The sequence below is a fragment of the Harpia harpyja genome, chromosome 15 (genome assembly GCF_026419915.1).
Source record: "Harpia harpyja isolate bHarHar1 chromosome 15, bHarHar1 primary haplotype, whole genome shotgun sequence".
In the NCBI taxonomy this organism is placed as follows: Eukaryota; Metazoa; Chordata; class Aves; order Accipitriformes; family Accipitridae; genus Harpia; species Harpia harpyja.
The window spans coordinates 8,220,621-8,240,550 of NC_068954.1; the positions used below are offsets into that span (position 1 = coordinate 8,220,621).

The 19,930-nt window shown below is 39.1% G+C and overlaps 1 protein-coding gene across 5 annotated transcripts in view; it reads right to left on the minus strand.

The window, feature by feature from the left end:
* The window catches only part of MFSD2B (MFSD2 lysolipid transporter B, sphingolipid), a 46,317-nt gene that overhangs the window by 20,355 nt on the left and 6,032 nt on the right, over positions 1-19,930 (minus strand). Inside the window, exons 2-8 of one of the 5 annotated variants that reach the window (XM_052809768.1) lie at positions 19,619-19,735; positions 15,605-15,729; positions 11,966-12,089; positions 9,848-9,926; positions 5,645-5,814; positions 825-915; positions 609-730 (exon numbers count right to left, since the gene is read on the minus strand). In XM_052809768.1, the coding sequence (XP_052665728.1) occupies positions 609-730; positions 825-915; positions 5,645-5,814; positions 9,848-9,926; positions 11,966-12,089; positions 15,605-15,729; positions 19,619-19,735 (828 nt within the window). Of the gene's footprint in view, positions 1-608; positions 731-824; positions 916-5,644; positions 5,815-9,847; positions 9,927-11,965; positions 12,090-15,604; positions 15,730-19,618; positions 19,736-19,930 lie in introns of those variants that run through there. The other 4 variants (XM_052809765.1, XM_052809770.1, XM_052809766.1 and 1 more) reach the window with 4 other exon arrangements.

The following is a 19,930-nucleotide window of genomic DNA, read 5'->3' on the forward strand; positions in this document are numbered from 1 at the left end:
ACGGGAGAACATATTGCATCTTTTTGAGAGCACCACATTCAACTGCAGGTTCTCATTTGAAAATTAGCTCTATCTAGCTCTGAGAGGTAAGACCTCCTGCCTCTGAACATCTTCTTACTCTGACCTAATGCCTTCCATCACAAAAGACTCCATAAGAACCAGTTCAGCCACTATCTGAGAACAGCCACCTATGCAAAGGAAAGGGGCAATGGTTTAAAGCGGCACACACTATAGAGAAGAACAGAGAGAAGAGAAAAAGCATCCTCTAAGCAACTGAAACCACAGGAGACTGTAGATGGATAATATATAATGACCCAATCTGGGTCACAAGGACTAGTTCCTCACCTTTTATGGGGGGGGGGAGCCATCTATAAATGGTCAGAACTTTGGTTTTGCTTCTCGTTTGAAAGAACCATCTCCAACCGCACAGGACCCCAGGCACCAAAAAAGGACTCTGGTTCCCTACTGATTTGTAGGGGAAGGCACCACCCCCTAGATCACCACCTCCAGTCACCAGCCAAAGGTTATTTGCATTTTAGCTGCCGCAGACTATCCCATGCTGGGACTGGAATGAGGCCAACACACGGACTTAGAGAGTCTGAAGTTACCTGAACTGCTGTCGAGATGAGAAGAAATGAAGCTGTAAGCTTCACATATGGACCATGCTTCATGGTGAGTCCAAGCCCCTTACAAAAAGGAATTGCTCTGTCTGAATTTAAGGCATAAGGATCTAAGAGGAGCAGAATACATAAAATAAGAATCTTTTCCATAGATAAATGTGAAATAATTATTATTAAATCTAGGCATATTTAAATATATCTTACCATCTTTTTCCTTTACTCCAAGAAAAAGAATGACAATTCCAAGAAGATACACACCTCCTATGACCCCTGCTGCAATCATATAAACTTTTGCCTTTGAAAAGAAAAAAGACATTTGAAATTGTGACAGGAGGAATGACAAGTCATTATGAAAATTTCGGTCTCTTTCTGGTGAGTCATCTGCAAATAAAGAAATGCCCATCTACATACAGCCAACTATCTGTCTTTTACCTCTCTGAAAAATGTTCACTTCTGCAGTTCATATATAAACAACACCTACTTTAAGATAAATCCAGGGCACATAAGTATTTATTTCTTGGGGGGGAAAAAAAAAAAAAAAGAAGCTGCGAACAAAAGGGCTACTGTGTTGGCAACCTGAATGTTTTAAAAATTTGTTTATGTTCAGACTAGCTATAGATATACACAGTCATCTATCAAAAACATGCAGCATCCGTAGAGCGATTCTAATTTTTAGTAAATCCAGTTGATCTAGCTACACAGACTGCAATCTGTATCTTCATGCTGGGTGGGAAAGGCCTCAGTACTGATGTAAACATAATTACTGCATTTATACATAATGATAATGAAAACTTCCTTTAGGCGCTAATGAATTTTAGAAATCACACTTTCATGCCAATGTTTTGAGAATATGGTAGCTTGCATGCTTGTTTTCCCAGTTACTTAGTGAAATACTCAAGCAAATTCAGAAATCTTTGCTTCCTATTAGCTAGGGGAACAAAGCCCCCAAGGATACCTCCCACATCATCAGATCACATTTATTGTATCTAACTCTGATTACACTGACTCTGGAATAAAGCTTTAAAAAATAATTTTGCTTTAGTATTCTGTAATAATTTATTTTATACTGTGTTATCAAAGATAAAAAAAGTGCTGGTTATAGAGCTTTATGACACAATGATTATTTGATAGGAAAATTGAATTCCAAATTATCAGTTATATGTTGCAAATGAAATGATTATAAATCTAGGAAGCAGCTAGTAAATAAGCATGCAATTACAAGAATATACTCCCAAATATAAAGTCACTTAGTATAGATGCAAAGGTAGTCAGATGAAGCGTGTAAGTATAGCCACTCTTCAAGACAACAGCTTTTGTTAAGATATTTGCATTTTAGAAGGGGACATGGTGAAATAAAGGAATGCAGGACTATTCTTTATTTGGGATAAAGGTTTGGGTTTTTTTATATCAGAGCTATAAATTAAGTCACAGGGTACTTTTAGGCTATCAGTTATGGCTTGCACAGACTACAGACTGCAGTACTGTAGATACCTGAAGCCACTTAAATGAGGTAATTTCAGCCTCAAAAGCAGCCTAGCCAGGAGAGAAGGGGCTGAAAAAAAAGCATAGTAACAGAAATCTGTTATGAATTTTGTATTTTGTGTCTATTTATTTATTAATTTGCTTGAAGCACTTGAATTAAATGCTTTCTTTCACAGGTTATCGTTAAGTGTAATTTGAGCTTAAACTATCAAGGTTATTCATGGTAGGCCAAATAAGATTCTCTGACCCTAAACAAAATTTGTTAGCCCATCTACAAACTATATCAATATCCATGCTTGGTTTCCAGCAGGAAAAATCTGCTCCTAAGCTTACAGTAACAACTTCAGGAGAGCTTAGAAATAACCGTTTCTTCCACTTTCTTTAATAATGAGCAAAATAATATCAGTCATTCATTAGGTCTTCTTTTAAAGTAGGTGTGCTCTTGAGCAGCTAAGAATTAGTCCTTGTGACAAAAAGGGTCAGGGTAATACTCCTGAATGGCACTAAAAAAAGTCAAGATTCGGCCTCTTCTAAAAATTTTTTTTTAGACTCATGGAGGTACTTCAGGTTCATAGACCTTAGTCCTGCCTCAACTTAGAATTCAATGTCCAACAGTCATAGAACCAACATTCAAGATCCGAAATCTCCTGCTGATTGTGCAGTTAGGTGCGTATTCTGTTGTGCATGGTGTGAATAAAAGGCAAGTGCCCTGTTATGTGATACAAGCAGCTCCCCTACGTGGTTCGGTGGCCATGCATGCTCCTATAATCCAACCAAATTGATGCCAGGTTATGTGAACGGCAAAAAATTTTGGTCCTCACAAAACAGGGTAGCAGGGAGTGAGGTGGGTTGCCAGAGCAGTTCATTCAGACTATAGCCTCTGCCCAGGCCTGAGGGCTCTTTGCGAAAAAGAGCAGGAAAGAACAAGGAGTGAACAGAACCTCACCCATGGAAAACGGTTGGACACCATAATCCAGACTGTTCTCAACCATGGGATACTACTCATCTACAAAACCTGAAAAGGTGACACACAAAACAGTGGAAGAAGGAAAAAAACAAAGACCAAAACAAATAAAGAGGAAATTCTCACAAAAAAAATGAACACATGGCTGTTTGTAAACAAGGAAGTGAAATGAGGAAGGTAATTTCTTTATTTAAATCAACCCATACAGTTGAAAAAATAAAAAAAAAAAGGACAAGTTTCCAGTCACACTGCAACTTCTTTAGATCTGAAAATGTTTGTGTGTCTAAAAGCTTTTCCATTGTTTCCCAATGAAATCGGGAAGTTTAATGAAAGGTATTACCTTCTACCTGGCTACTTTAGGCTATGTATCTTTGCTAATTTTTCAAAATAAAAAACTACTTGACATTCAACTCACTGTGAAGCTTCTTTCTCCATCTCTCTCCTACCTCAAAAAGGACAGGAAAGCACACGTGGTTAGACAGAAAGGAAATAAGATCATGGGGTTTTTTTTTCCTTGAAAGCCATTTAAGAGATTTGAAAGTAGAAGTTGGTGATTATGGCATAAAGCAGATTCAGACAGGGAATCTGCTGTGCAATGAAACTCAGCTAGCTCCACAACTTTTCAAACTACTCCTACTGACAATTCACAGAGTTGTAATAGCACAGTAGTTTTCTACATCAAGACATTGTCCTAGAAGCTAAAAAGAAAAACAGGATGATGTTCTGTGTCTTGTTAAAATATACACTAGAAGTTACCTAACAAGCAGCTTCAAAACCACTTTAATCAGCTATAAAATGGTATGGCCACTTACAGAAGCAGCCCAGCTCTCCCCAGGCAGTTTGCCAGATCAGCTCTCTGAGAAGCCTTACAATGACCTGTGCCAAAAAACAAGGATCAGCTAGCACAGAGGCAAAGAATAGTGTTTGGGGGATGGGGGAGGCAAGGGTTAGTCCCCTTCCTGGACTACCAGTGCTCATGCCAGGGTATGCAAATTCAAAGCATGCATAAAAACATGTCTTTAGCTTGTGATTTTACTGCTGCTGAAGAGTGGTAATAGGAGCTATTCAAGTATAATAAGCAGAGCACAAATGCATATATCCTGATTTACACCAAGCACCTGAGATAAGACTCAGGTCAAGGAATCTTCTTCATGGGGAATTTTATATATCAGTTAGTACATGCACTGACAGAGAAATAGATGAAAATATAAAAAGAGAGACTGAATCTAGCAATTGGTAAAATGAAACCCACAAACTGCTAATTTCACGAGTGACAGAGAAAAAACCACTACACAAGGTAATTGTTTGATTCAGGGCCTGTTTCAAGACCACTGGAAACAATGGAAGACTATCAAATTGTGTTTGGATCAGGTTTTAGGATTTCCTCCCAGATATAAAACCTCCTCTGTTTCTCAAAAAGTAGCAAACTGAAGCATGAAGAGATTAAAGTACTTGTGCAGGATTACAGGAAAAATCTGCTGTGGAAAATTAAATAAACAAGCATGGATCTCTAGGTTCATTCCACATGTTAACCACTGAGCCCTGCTCCCACTAATTGCCTCTTACCAACCACTTACTTTCAACAGTGATTTGTATTTTCACAAGAATAGAGATTCCAAGCAGGACTTGCAGTTTCATTCACATAACAGCCATTAATCTTTACAGGTGATCCCTAGTGATAACTAATTTGAAGAGTAGTGTTGCTGAACTGAAAGATCTTGCTATAGCCACCATTTTTTCATAGAATCATAGAATTATTTGGCTTGTGTGGGACCTCAAAGATCATCTAGTTCCAACCTCCCTGCCATGGGCAGGGACACCTTCCACTAGACCAGGTTGCTCAAAGCCCCATCCAACCTGGCCTTGAACACTTCCAGGGATGGGGCAGCCACAACTTCTCTGGGCAACCTGTTCCAGTGCCTCACCACTCTGACAATGAAGAACTTCTTCCTTACATCTAATCTAAATCTATCCTCTTCCAGTTTAAAGCCATTACCCCTTGTCCTATTACTACAGGCCTTGGTAAAGTCTTCTTCCATCTTTCTTATAAGCCTCCTTTATATGTTGAAAGGCTGCAATAAGGTCTCCCTGGAACCTTCTCTTCTCCAGGCTGAACAACCCGAACTCTCAGTGATTCTTCATAGGAGAGTTGTTCCAGCCCTCTGACCATTTTCATGGCCCTCCTCTGGACCTGCTCTAACAGGTCCGTGTCTGTCTTGTGCTGGGGAACCCAGAGCTGGATGCAGTATTCCTGGCACAGTAAAGTAAGCTTTTCTTACTAAGCTTCTATTTTAAACTGTACATCAGACCCTAGTGAAAACAAAGGATGGCCATATACCTCCTAGCTACTTTACAGTTTGGCATCTTCAGCAAAGCTCCTCAGTGTCATTCTGCTGTCATGCTGAGAAATGGTTGCAAAGACAACAGACAGGAAGACTTGTTTGCTATGTTGTCAGCATTTACTGATTTCAAGGAAGTCATGTTCATGCTCATCCGGCTGGATGATATGATATGGTATTACAGAAACACCCCCACCCCTCTGTCTAAGAGATTTTAGTGTGCTCCCACAGACACTTACTTGATGTGACAGGGGATCTGAGGGGTCTGGAAAGCTGGGAGTGTCATGCCAGGTGTCGGTTGTGTTTACTGGGGGATTCACAGTGCAGTGATGAGAGAAATGAGCACTGGCCACAATCTGCCCCTGAAGTGCAGCTCCAATCAAGGTCCCAAGCACTTCCATGGTCATTCCTAAAGAAGGAAGCACAAATGTGCACTGAGGATGAGAAGTCAATTCCTCCACTGTCTGCAAGCTTGCTCATTTGTCTCACTGAAGAGAAATCTCATCAAATCATTTTCTTTTACAGGGAACAAGCAGAAAAAGCAATACCAAGAACAGCAGAACTGGAAGATCAGTAATAGAACTGTTTCAAGGAAAGAAAGTTTTGTCATCTATTTTCTGATCAGCTTTTAGAAGCCTCCATGGAAAAGCCTCTTTTATACAAGCTGCGTGATGGATGCAGCTGAGATTAAGAATCACAAGGCAATAACATAGAAACCTTTCATCTCGAGGACCAGAGCAGAACTATAGTTTAAATGCTGAATGCCATTTTTCCAAGGCAGGACTAGGAGCCGTAACATCAGACTTTTCACCTCAAGCTTGACAGTAACTTGTGAAACATTTTTCAAGTCACTTATCTGATCAGACCTTTAGGTTCTCCAACCGTAATATAAAATGATACTTAAGCTTGCATTGGAAATAATACAGCTGCAAAGCTCTTGGAAACAGTAGATGCTGTTCTTAACTGCCTAAGGCCACAGTCAGGCAGAACTAGCTACCTCAGCCTCAGAGAATGATTCAGATCACTAATACTCCAAGTACCATCAGAACAAAGGATCATCTGAAAAAACAACCAAAGTCTCCATTTGGGAAAGCAAAAATCTTACCATGGGCATCCAGCTCATGCCTCACGTACTCAAAATCAGTCAACGAGGCGGCTAGCTGTTACAGCTCTGTCGCAGGTGAGTAATCTGGGTTCTAGACCTTTCTCACCCCAAGGGATTTCAAGCCTACCACTCCTGTTTCCACGCAGTATGGCCACACCCAGCATCCCCATGTCAGGGAAATAAACTGAATTCCTGTCCTGGCTCCAGAGACTATTTATGCATTTTGCATAAAGATACATAGGGTTGAATACATGAACAGATTAGGAACAGGGACCAAGATTCCCTGTTTATGAGGGAGTGCTCTTCTCATTGACCTAAACATCAGGCTTTGTTCTACTTTTTCTCTCTCAGTGGCTCCAGGGATCCCATGCTTCTTTCTCAGAAGCACCATGGGGGATTTTGAAGGGCCACTTCCAGAGCAGGTTGTGTCCTGGTGGTTTTCATACTCTCCCTGGAAAAGGATAGGTATTTCAAAAGCTCCTATGTTCAGGTTTATTCAAGTCCCCTGCTCTATAATAGTCCTCCTAGGTGACCTTGGACACATGCCTTTTTGTGTATGCCTGTAAAGGAATAAAAGTACTTCTCCACCTAATGGGAGGTCAATGCACACACACTTTGAGGTGTTCAGACAGTGCAGTAACGAGGGCTGTACATAGCTATGGAAGATCAAGTAAGGAAAAGGGAAGAGAGGCTCCCTAGGAGACTTGGATCATTTAAACCATTGCTAGTATGTTCCCAAACAGAGAATGCTTCTGGATGGAAAATTTGAGGCTTCACGTAACATTAATTTAAACCAATGGGAAGTAAAAAAAAAAAAAAAAAAAAAAGCTTCTTCCCCAAACTTCACGTCTAATCTTACTAGCAACGTTACAGTTCAGTCCATACACACAAAAATGCTGGCAGATGGCAGAATTCCTAACCTCAACCTGACTTGAAGTATTTGGACAGAAACTAGTCTCAGTTGGGCCTTGCAGAGCTTCCAAACTGTTGACAACTCAGTGCAAAGGCAATGCACCTGAGTCACACCTTTCATTCAAAACACCACCTACACATTTATAACCTTTATCTAGGGCTCTACGTCTGCATTTTACCAGCACTTGTGTAGAATAAAACTCAGAAGCATCATTAGAGGCAACAAAAATACAACCATTATGAAACCTTATTTTCTAAGAAGTAGCAAGAGCTGAGAAACAGGCAAATTTCAAAGTTTTTGTGTGCTCAGAATTTATAATGTATTACTTTCCACCTAAGCCAAGAAAGCTGATCTTTCAGAAAGCAGATTGTACCTTGAAGTAGGTTATGTTTTGCCCAGAATGTAAGTAGGATTTATGTTAAAGCAACTTTGGAATCCAGTATTTCTACCTTGCACTCATAGTGAGGAGCAGGACAAAATTTATAATAAGCAGTTCTGCTTGTCTCCAGTAGAGGGTAATGGATCCTCTGATCCCAACGTTTTTTTAAAGGCACACTTCATACTACACAGCTGTTTTTCTTTAAGCAGTTGAAGAAATGCCTGAGCAACTGACTGCATCCAAGAAAGTCTATCAACAAGAAGAACTCTCTATGAAACCCAAAGAAAGGCAAAAGTGTTTAAGTAAAACACTTGTTAAAAAAAAAGGGGGGGGGGCGGGGAGATTCTTACATGATCATAACCATTACAAAAAAACTTGGCTCCAAACAAATGTAATTTCAAAATATACAAAAATACCAACATTTAAAAAGTCAAAACTGTGGTTCATTCTACCACCCTAACTTGGCTTAGGAGAACAGCTGTATACTCGAAAGTTAAACCCTTTCCAAATAATAAAAGGACACTATAAATGTATAACACCTCTCAGCCATGGAGTTCAACAGCTTTTATGAGCACAAATTTCACATGCCTATGAAGTCTTGCATGGGACTAGCAGATAGGAAAGCACATTTATTTGGATCACAGCCTCTGAAGACATAAAACCAGACAATAGAAAACACTAGGTACATGGATTTAGTTAGTATTTAGGCCAGATGACTCAGAATACAATCAGTGCCAAAGAATATAACACAACTGGAATCTCCTGCTGTTTAGTCCTGTCCTATGACTGCTAGCCCAGACTTTCTCTTGAGCTAGTTGACGATAATGCAAATTACAACTGTTCCATATGGCTGGAAAGGGATTCGGTTTCTCAGGGGATATTGTATCTACGATGTCTGATATGACTTTTTTAGCACTTCTGGCCATTTCGTTGTGCCTCTGTAGTCTAGTTTTCAACATACTCAAGCAAGTATGTTGATGGTTAGAAGGACTAATGGAAGAGAAAAGGGCTCTTGCCAGGAAGAGAAAACAGATGCAACAAAAAAATTACGAGCTATTCTAAAGCAACACTGAAGGACAAGTTAAGACATAGAAAAGTCTTTCATGTGATACTTGACTCTTTTCTCTTTACCTAGCTTAATGCTGGTGGCCATGAGAGACAGCAATTACATAGTAAAGAAGATGTGAGAACAGAGCTGAAGAGAGCAGGAAGGGAAGAAACTCTTCTTACATTCAATTTATGATCTGTACAGGAGATCGTGAAAACAATTTCATTGCACTTTTTTTGGTCTGATCGATTTGCTTCAAAGCAAAAACTGTCTGGTTTTGATTGTTGAAGAGCCAGAGATACCGTCTAGAAGCCCTCATTCTTCTAACTAATATAGTCAGAGCACCAGTTATATTACAGCAAGATCTGTCCTTAAACTACCTGGTATATGTTAGAATTAAATAAACACAGATGAAATAAAAAGAGAGATTTCACTTGGTGTAAACACGCACACAAAATTACTCTCCTTTTTTGGTAAGGTTAACTGTCTTGGTTCTGAGTTCTAGAATTTATTCAGAGAAAACAGGTTTGGGATTTGAATTTATAACATGAAACACATAAACCTAAGGAAATCTGAACTAAAAAAAAAAGAAAGAAAGAAGGAAAATACTCAAAATTACTTTCACATTTTCTTTAACTGAATGTTAGAGAAGATCAGCACTTTGTTTTTTCCCCCTACAAATCACCTTTAAATTAAATCATCATTCCCTACCCTGGCTTGGGTAAGAGTGATTTTTATTTTGTCTGGCTAACAATAAACCAAAAAGAGTTTATAGCTAAGCAGACAATTTGAGACAATAAAACATTAACGTCTCCTATTTAGCTAGAAAAAAAAAATGGAAGCATTTACAAGAAAAAATATTTTTCATCAGATACTAAAAATCTAATATAAAAGTCCAGTTTAGGGACATAAACCATTAGGAACTTCCTATAGATAAAGAATGATTTTAAATAAAACTCAGCCCTAATCCACACGAGAAAGACCAGATCACACTCACGGTATGCTGTTGCAGAATCTCTCTCCTTCTGGTCTGTGCTGAGAAACATGGTGAGGGCAGAATATGGTACTTGGAATAACTATGCAAAGAAAGAACATAACTTAGGAAATGTCAGGGTAAATGCTGTATTCCTGTGATATCCAGGAAAATGGTTTAATGCGACCTTGGAATTGCTTGTTTAGAACATTGTATTTTTTAGCACAATGACCGGTCTTTTCTTTCTGATTTGTAAAGCATATAAAAGGAAAAAAAGTATCTTTCATAATACAAATAATAAATAATAAATTGCCAAGAGGCTTTCCCTTCATGCTGGGCTCCTTCAGCTTCCTTGGGAAAATGTCCTTCATAGCTAGGCTATAAAGCATCTAGTTTTCTTTGCACTAGGAGACTACCATGTTCCTAGCTTGAGCTAACTAACAGGAAAGCAAAACCGTAACACTTTATTCAAGCCAGGAGACTGTATAAATCCCCCAAAATATTTCAAATATTGGTCTCACTATGTAATTCCAGGAGATAATTGTGAAAACTACTTTATCTTCAGCACCATTTTGCCACACACTCCTTACTTTGAGTTAAGAATAGGTAGAAACACCCGATTGCTATGTCGCTGCACTGACAAAAAGGTAGATGAGGAGTGTTGCTTGTTTGTTTTTACAGCACTCTATCTAGCATGCAGTTGATACCTTGCTGTAAAATCTTGGTGGAAACAATGCACTGGTAATATTTATTGCAATACTGGGTAAATGAGCCCCACTTTTACTGCAGGAGAGGCCTTATCTCCAGTAGTACTTCATTGAAAATAACTATTGAACATTAAAGGCTTGACCTTTTGGATGGTCATGATGTGAGGGGGATCCTGTTCTCATAGCGTTGAGCTATGATAAAAATAACTTCTAAAATCCTGGAACACCATACATGCCAAACTCTTGGACTATTGTGAAGTGGAAGTGGAACGTGAACCTGCTTGAACAATCAAGTTCTCTGTGGCATTTCCACCACCACAGAGACCTGTAGCCAGGCAAACTAAGTCTCGTAATCTGCATCCTACTCCATTCATACAAAATGCATTTCTGTTCACCTCCATCAAACATGGCAAGTGTATACGTTTTCAAAGCTCTGCCATGGAAAACCTGTGGTTTTCCTTCAAAAGAGAGAGGGAAGAAAATTATTTTAAGCCATTATGAATGTCTTCTGCACCATTTTTCTACAGAGGAAACAAAGGACCTAGGGAAACATTCAATCTTAACACAGGAATACAGAATTCCCAGGTCCAACAGATCTGTAAACAGGAGAAAAGCCAAAGTCAAACAAGAAATATAAACATTTTAAATGTCTGGGAACCACTTTTTCACAACATGATCCAGTGAAATTCAATCAGCCAGGATACACTCTGCCAAATTGCGATGTAGCTCTCCTACTTCCAGTCCTACTCTGCTGTGTGATACTGCTTTGCACAGAAGATACCTTGTTTTACTTTGATATTGGCTACAAGGCAAAACAGGGTGATGCAACCCCTACATGTACTGTATAGAATGTGTCAGAGAAGTTCTTTGCGATCTGCTGAAATGATGGCTTCTGCATATATATATTGCAAGTTCTGTACTGTGTTAAAAAATTCATGAGCTCAAACTCTTCTATCCAGGCAAAAATATCATGATGACTACTATCAGTCCTATTTCAGCTCTGGTACCCTGACTTTTCATTGCCTTCTAGCCTGAGTCAAAACACCCAGAACTAGAGCCACAAACCTACTTGGTCTCCTAATCTGCTCCTGAAAATAGAAGTTATGAGAAGTTAGATGTCTAACTGGAATTGGGAATCAAAATGTCTCTGTGGATCTATACAGGAACCAGTTGAGTATCTAGGGCACTGCCAATGAAAGTGATTGGAGGTAATCTGTCTGAATTAGCAGGTCATTTGCCAGAGAAAGCATTGGCAGAAACCATCAACCAGCAAAGGCTTTGATAAAAGAACATTTACCTACCCCTTAAACTCACTAGAAGTTTAAATCAAATGTAAAGTTTTGGTAAATCTCAGTGTACTAAATCTGAATGCATTAACATAGACAGAAAACAAGCAAGTTACTGCTGAGAACATCATGACCTGTAATCTACTTACTGTGGTCAGTGCCTGGAAAAGGCAGTAGAAAGTCAGGTACCATGCAACTCTTCCTGATACAAAAGGAGGCGGGTACCACATAAAAAAATAGGACACTACTGTGAAGGGTGTACATGCCAGCATCCTGCAAAGAAGAGTAACACATGTCAACAATCTCAACATAATGATAACAAAGCACATTAAATTTTCCTGCTAATAATCAATATAATGCAATTTATTTTATGTGCAGTTTTTCTAACTACAATAATGCCATGTTTTTAAGTATTAAACGTTAGTGTGCATTAAATACACAGGTTCATATAAAATGTATACAAGTACTTCCATAAAATGGAAAAACCCCAGCAAATCTGAAGGAAAAGAGCTATACTTAATATCCTACTCAGACACAATTTCCTTGCACATGCACTGTAACGGCATACCTATATTGCCATTCCTTACTACACGTCTCAGACTACACATTTATTAGAAAGGACCACTGAAAACTAAGCTCTATTGTCACACATCTTCTCATACTTCAGCAATTTTTACATAAGCCTACTTATTACCAAGCATTCCCTCTTCCAGTTTTAATGCCTTCAGTTTTCCTCTCAACTTAGCCTCTTCATTGCTACTTCAAGCAAGTGCAAATACGTTGATACACTTAAAAATGCTGAAACCAGCATAAAAGGTAATGAACAGCCCACTGCAAAAGTTCCTACAGTCTGTATCTACTTGGGTATATGATAATTTGCTCCATTTAACTCAACAGCAAAACTCCTAATCACTTCAAACACAAAAGGATCATTTTCTAGTGAGGAAGGTGGCTTTAAAAAAAAGAACCACATAAACTTAAATTCCAGACATTGCCATTAATTACATTAGTCTAAAAATTATTACAGGCAAACAACGCTTGTCAAACTCCATGATATGGAAGAAGTGGTCAGATGTTATTATTTCCTAAAAGTCTGGGCTGCATCAGCATCAGGGCTTTCCTGTATTCTTGTAAATCAGACATTAAACAATGTAATTAGATGACCAAGATCCCAACAAAAAATATGCAAACACATAAAAGAGAAAACAGATTAATCCCCTCACAACAGCACTACTGACATTGGGGGTCAGCTGATTATTTTGCAATCGTGAACTGAAAACCTGGAATACAAAAGAGTAATGTGGGTAAATAGTTTAGTAAAACAATGGCTTTCCCACACTGCTCTTTGGGAGGGGCAGCATCACTGGGAGCTGAGCATTTACACGGAAAGTGCCAGGTTCTGGTATTCTCTGTTCCTCCAGTCCCCAGGCCACAGTTCATCCACAGCTGGTCAGTAATGGAAAACACAAATAAAGGTAAAATCCTAACACATCTCAGGGAATCTACCTTCCTCTCCAAAAGCATGAGCTCTTCCAGACTGGTGTCCAAACAGAGTCACCATAGTAAAATATTTCCATAGTCAATTTTTCATGCAACTTTTCAGCAATAACCCTCTTAGTATTCTTCTCCCCTTCCATCCTCTTTCCATATTTTCCTTTCCTCATTAAGGTAAGTGAGTTTTCAGAGCCTTGCTGAAGTTGCTGAATATCTGATTGTCTACCATTATCTCCTTTGACAAAATATTTTACCAGGTTTGTGTATTTCAGGTCAATGTCTGCTTATGCCTTTTAAACACATTACATAAAAGAGATCAATAGTAATTGATGACTTATTATATTGAGTACAGTATTAAGCTATAGTTAAATGTCGCCTTCTTTACTAATGTTCTTGCTTTGCTGGCAAGCTTTTCTGACTGAGCCAATTCTATTGCTTCACTATATATACTTAAGAAGTCAGAATAATTTCAAAATACTGAAGTATTTTTAAGCTAATGGAAGACCCATTTTTTGCTTTGTATAAATATGGTCTGACCTCCAAAGTGTAGGAACAAAACTCCCATGAAAAAAATTACCATTTCCAAAAAAAACAGACAAAATCCTTCTGGAAAGAAAGCAGCTGTTTGGTGAACACATATTAAAGCTGGGTTAGATAAGCACTTTTCCTGTAAGAAGTGCAAGTTGTACAGTAGTTGGTTTACAATACAAAGGGCTGATAAGTTCATGCTTGTGCTAGGATGGGAGTTACTGTAACATTGATTTAACACTAACAATAAACACATGTATTTGCAGTATTTTCAGAGAACTGAAAAAAAAAAGGCATCAGAATATATCTAATTGCATTGTATAAAAATGTCATCATTTTCTTTTTGGATAACTTTGTTACTCAGTTAATTCAGTGCTCACTAAAAAGCACTCCATTCACCTGGCCACAAACCAAATCCTGAAACAGTAGCAAGCTCCTCTTTTCCCATGGGGCTCTTGACAAAAAGTTTAACTCTGACCTGAAGGCCCTGTTCCTACTGGGGCCAAGAGCAGCTGATCTTGGCCTTCTTCCAACATGTACTTGCCTTCTATCCTTTGTCAGATATAAGCTGCCCACGGACAAGTTTCTGTAGCCCTAAAACCATATGACAGCAAGAGAACCACCAGCTAAAAAATTGAATTTTTCCATGAAAATTCAACTTCTTTGCTCAGGATACCACATTTAATCTTAGATTTTTGTTATGAATCAAGTTTGGGGGTTATATTAATTCAAAGTTTGTAATTAATTCAAAATATGTTACAATACCTCCTTATAATGCATGAGATAGAGCAGTGATGAAAGACTCCCTGTTTCACAAACTACTCAGTCACCACGTGACTTCCTAAATATAAAAAACCCCAACAAATAAATACCCTATGGCATAGATGAGCTTGGGTTCCTCTAACATGGACCAAACCTTTTCAATTTTCTTGCTTCACACCTGTCAATCTCCTTCCTATATGAGTAACCTTAATTCTTCTAACCTCTCCTTATAGCACATGGACAGCACATGCACAAGTGTACTAGCTAGAATGCATACAAGGGATAAGCATGTTACAGTCAAATATCACACTGTCCCTTTAGAAATGCTGATCAAAATGTTACAGCATGTCATTCATTATAAAAGTCATGGTGATTTTTTAATTAAGTATTTTGATTACGGGGATGTAAGAGAAGCAGGACCAGAATGACTGCTGCAAGGAAGAATGTAACAGAGCGTCAGGGCAGTGCTGGTTGCCCAGCCCTTCAATGCCATGGTGTCACAATCTGTCCCATATGTATGCACACATCCTTTACTGAATTCAAAGGCCTAGACAATTAAAAGTTAACGGAGCTCCTGGAAGGCTCATGTGGGAAGTGAAGGCACACTAGGACACAAGTAGAAACAAGTTCCAACTTTGTGGAGGAGTGAAGCCAAACTAAAGAAATCTAGACAAAGATGAAAATTCAACCACAGATTCAAGAAAGTTTTAGATCTGAGCTTTCAGTTTTGTTAACAATGCAGTGTTTTGGCTTTATTTGTTTGCGTCTCCAGTGGTAGAAAATCTCTTCAGTGTTTTCATGGGAAACAAGTTAAAGGAAAATAGATGACATGACAATTTTTCTTTTTTATTTTATATATGTAGAATGAATACAATCACTATTGTCTGGGAAACAGGCAAAGAAAAATGAATCTAATTCAATGAGATGACTGTATGATCACAACACTCACACAATATTCTCATATATGTATGTGTGTGTAAATATATGTACACATTTATGCTTACCAAGGCATGAGCCGGCCAACTTTTGTCCATCTACTTTTGCTAATAAAAAAGCCAGCAACAGGATCAGTAACTGCACCTGAGGCTTTGCCAACGAACAGCACCAAAGAGGCATGAAATGGAGTAATCTGAAAGTACAGACAGAATACTGTAAACAAGAGCCATTGTTTGACAATACAATGAAACAGCATAAAGCAACTTTCCAGAAAAAAAACCTCAGTGTTTTAAAGAATAATGATAGTTCATTTACAAAACACGTCTGCTGCTGTCATAGAAATTACTATTGGTTACCCGTGGCAAACAAATGAGGCATTGAGACAGGCACCATGCAAGAAGGGATTAGAGGGGAAAAGTACAAGGAAGGAGAGCCTATGAATACGTTTAGAACTAGGAAAATGACTCAGTCAAATAGTAGACTAAAGTCCTTGTTTTAGTCATAAAACCTGACAGAGTCCCTCTGTAATTACCACCCCCTCACTTTGTTCCCCACACGGCCCCATTTCCCCATATCTTTATCTTGACCTGATCTAGAAAAAAGTAGAGGGAGCTGTTTACGTGCATTCATGCTTTTTTATCTCCTGAGATTACCAACAAGGCTGCCAACTGGTGGCACGTGCCTGTGGAAGAGCTTGTAGCACAGCAGACTTTATTGACTCAGAACTGAACTGCATAAGGCACATCTGTTCGAATCAAAGTTGCCAGCACATGTCCAACAAATCTCACTTGAAAAATGTTCACGGATTACATAAGAATAAAATGGCCAAGTAGAAAAACCTTTGAAGTTAACCCAGGGGGACCATACTTAAGTGCCTATATAGAAATACAGTTTATCCCAGGCAACATAGTTATTTTTCACATGTATCTGTACAGATCTTAGGAATTCGTATCACACAAAGGTTAAAAAAAGTGGGTTCTCTTCCAAGTGCTCAGTTCATGCCACTGAAACTATAGGCCTTTAAAATGTCACTGAAATCTATATAAACATGAACATTCCTCAAATCAATTATCAAGAGAGTGAGAGACTGCTGAAACAGCCTATGCGGCTTAAACAGCAGCAGCAGACAAAACCCCTTCATCTATATGCTTCTTCATGCTATCAGTGTGCTAACGCAGTGGGAAGCATGGCGAATGCAGCTGATGCAACACCAAGCTTGAGCTAGTACCCCCTGCTTTTCTGCAGAGCTTATTGCCTCCCTAGGCAGCATCACATGGCTTCCAGCTGGGGCAGGTCCCCTGCCTGCAGAATTTGCTGTAGGTATTCCCTCAGAGGTGAAAGAAGGAAGCAATAATCTCTGAATGTCCTGGATGACCTTTGTAAAAGGCAGATGCTATGCACTTTTGTAATCACACCTGTTAAATTTTAGCCCAAATTAGGTGAAATTGCAAGGGCAGCCAATCTTCCTAACACCACCAGCTCCAAGACACATATTTCAACCTAGAAAGCTTATGAACAGGGAAGGATTGGGAATGGTAGTCTCTGGCAGGTAATGACAGTGGCTCTCCAAGCATCCTGTTGCTGCACTGTAGGACAAGGCTGGGATGAGCATTATGCTGTGTCCCACAGCAGTTTGCTGACGTTCACCTCTTCCACCTTTGTTGACTTGTGCCCTCCCACAGCCAAGGCGGCAAGTAGCCCACCAACCCTGAGGCAGACTTGCCATAGGGGCTGCACTGGAACTGCTCAGAAGTCCCTACTGCTTCTCAAGGGACAGGTCAGCCAAAACAAGAACAAAATAGCAGTCAGAAAGATACAGGGGTTGAAATGCTGCAGTTATGAGGGACACGGACAAAAAACTTCAAATTAGGTGGGTTTTGCATTGGTGTTTTGCTCAGATAACTTGAATAGACAGAAAGGAAGTGGATATTAGATAAACAGAGTTGGAAGAAAGCCTTGAGGAAAATTAAAACCTCTTTTATGTTAGGAGTGGAGTCTGTGTAGTCACCCTGTCTTCATCATTGGTATGGGCTTATACATCCCTTGGCTGCATTTTCTTAGCCCCTAAATCTAGACAGTGTCTGTCACCACCAGTGCCAGAAACCTCTCAGTGTTAATAAAATACAAAATAAAATATGCTAAATTCACCCATGTCGAAAGGAATAAAGACCAGGATCCTATTATCAGAGGTTTTGGTGTTTTCTAGTAATTTGACTCAAGGATCCTGTGCGGTTTGGAGTTACATTTATATGTCTGTAGTTTATACAGGTAATTTAGATGGAACGTGGAATTCAAATGGGAAAACTGTAAGCTACAGAAAGTGAATGCAAATGTAATTTTCTTAGAAAGGATGCAGATTATGTATGAAAGATTACACCTAGCGAGTTTCACAGTCTCTCAAAGAGCTAAAACAGTTAGGCCCTCTGAGTGGGCAAGAATTAAATCCAGGTAGTGACTATAAAATTACATGCTCTCCCCTGAAAACGTATGGAAAAAAACCACAGGATTTCAGAGCTGTTTATCAGACCTTGAAATAAATCCTGTCCCTGCAGGATTACTTCAGAGAACAAACTAAACCATCAAGGAACAAATAATTAAGCCCCTTAATGAAGTAGTAAGTGTATCACTACAAACATTAAGCAAAATTATTGGGTTTCAGTAGGAGTTTGTTAACAAAATAATTACTATTACATCATTTCTTTAGGTAGTGCCCAAAAATGCAAGAATGGGACCCCAGCTTTCTGGACACTGTACACAAACATATAAAGAAATAAACAGACCCTAGCTTCAAGAATGTTCAATTTCTGTGATAAGCAGAGAGTGGGGAAATTGGCATATTTATAAGAACCCTGGGAAAATTGTATTAGTGTCTTTCTCATTCAGTTCATGCTTCATCATCTCCAGTGACTTGTATTGCCATCCTTGATATGAGTGTGAAACAGCTGTAGTCAGAGCTGCATCTCCAAGTTACCTGTTCCACCTCCAACTCCTCAGACTCCACACCATCCACTTGACACCTTTGACACTGCTGTCCAAAACTGGCCCCTGTTCTAGATCTTGTGACTTTGATCTCAACAAGACACTCAAGATCTCAGTTTTACATGCCAGTCTTACTGTGTTGCCAGTTTGATTAAGTCGCACCTCAGCTTCTGATATCAGACTTTTATAGGAAAACCATAAACCCAATCTTTCAGACACCTCCACTCCCCAAGTCATGACATCCTGTCTTTCTACATCTTAAATAGCAAATGGATAATGATATCTGATCCAGAAGGTCCTGTTCTTTACAGCAAATAAAAACAGTCGTCAGTGCTGAAAGCCACTCATGTAGTTTCAGCTACAGCTGTTCTTGGGGTCCCTGCAATTTGGCCTCATCTCCCTAAAATCCTTTTTTCTATCCTATAATACTTTATCTGTCCCACCTAGGTGCCACACAGACATACAAGACAATCCAAAACAGTAAAAAATGCTTATGGATTGATTTTCTTTGTTTCTCTGCTGTCCTGAAATCTAGCTGGAGCAGCTGAAAGTCAGATGAATGGGATGACTCCTACTGCTTTGTTTTACCAGGTCTGCTTCTGCACCAGAAAGCCACAGACCAGAAGCAAAGAACCTTCAGGAAGGATAACTCACCTTTCTTTACAAAGAAATTATCCTAGACAAACCAAATAAAATTTACGTGAAACTACGTTGACTACTGGGTGCAACTGCAGTGATTTTTAACGAAACCAAATGAACAAAACTTCACAACCTCAGACACAGAGAACTGCTTTTTCTTGTGTCTGCAAATGTGTGAGCTCTACAGTGCCTAACGCTCTATTAATGATCCCAAAATAAAAGTGAACAATGACCACTTCAAGACAGAAAGGAAACTAGTGAAAAAAGAAAAAAAAGTATTTCCAGATAAGTTTATGGAGTTTCCAGGATACTAAACAGCTAGAGACAATGATAACAAGACAATGATAACAAGGCAATTAAAAAGTTTTTTTAGCTAATTCACCTTTTATCATTCCAGGGACATTGTTGACACCATCAGAGTTAAGGTAAGTCTACAATCTGTAAAGGTTTCTTGTGCTACTTACATGGGCTATATCTAGCAGGTAGATCTGTAGGAAGAAAGCAGCAGCACTCCCTGCCACTTGATTTGGGGCACCTCCTATTGCATAGCATAATTTGCCGCAAATCGAGAGCCTGTATTCCTGTTCAAGACGAAGCAGAACAAATGATGAGAAAAACAAGGTACACAAGTTAAAAGCTACAGAAGTCACGAGGTTAAAGTCTAAGGTTAACACCAAATTCGGGTATTCGCTTCACAGGTGTTCCACTAATAAATCCATATGCCCTCAATCTCTATCACCAACAGGCATTTGAATGCTCATTGCTTTGATTTTTAA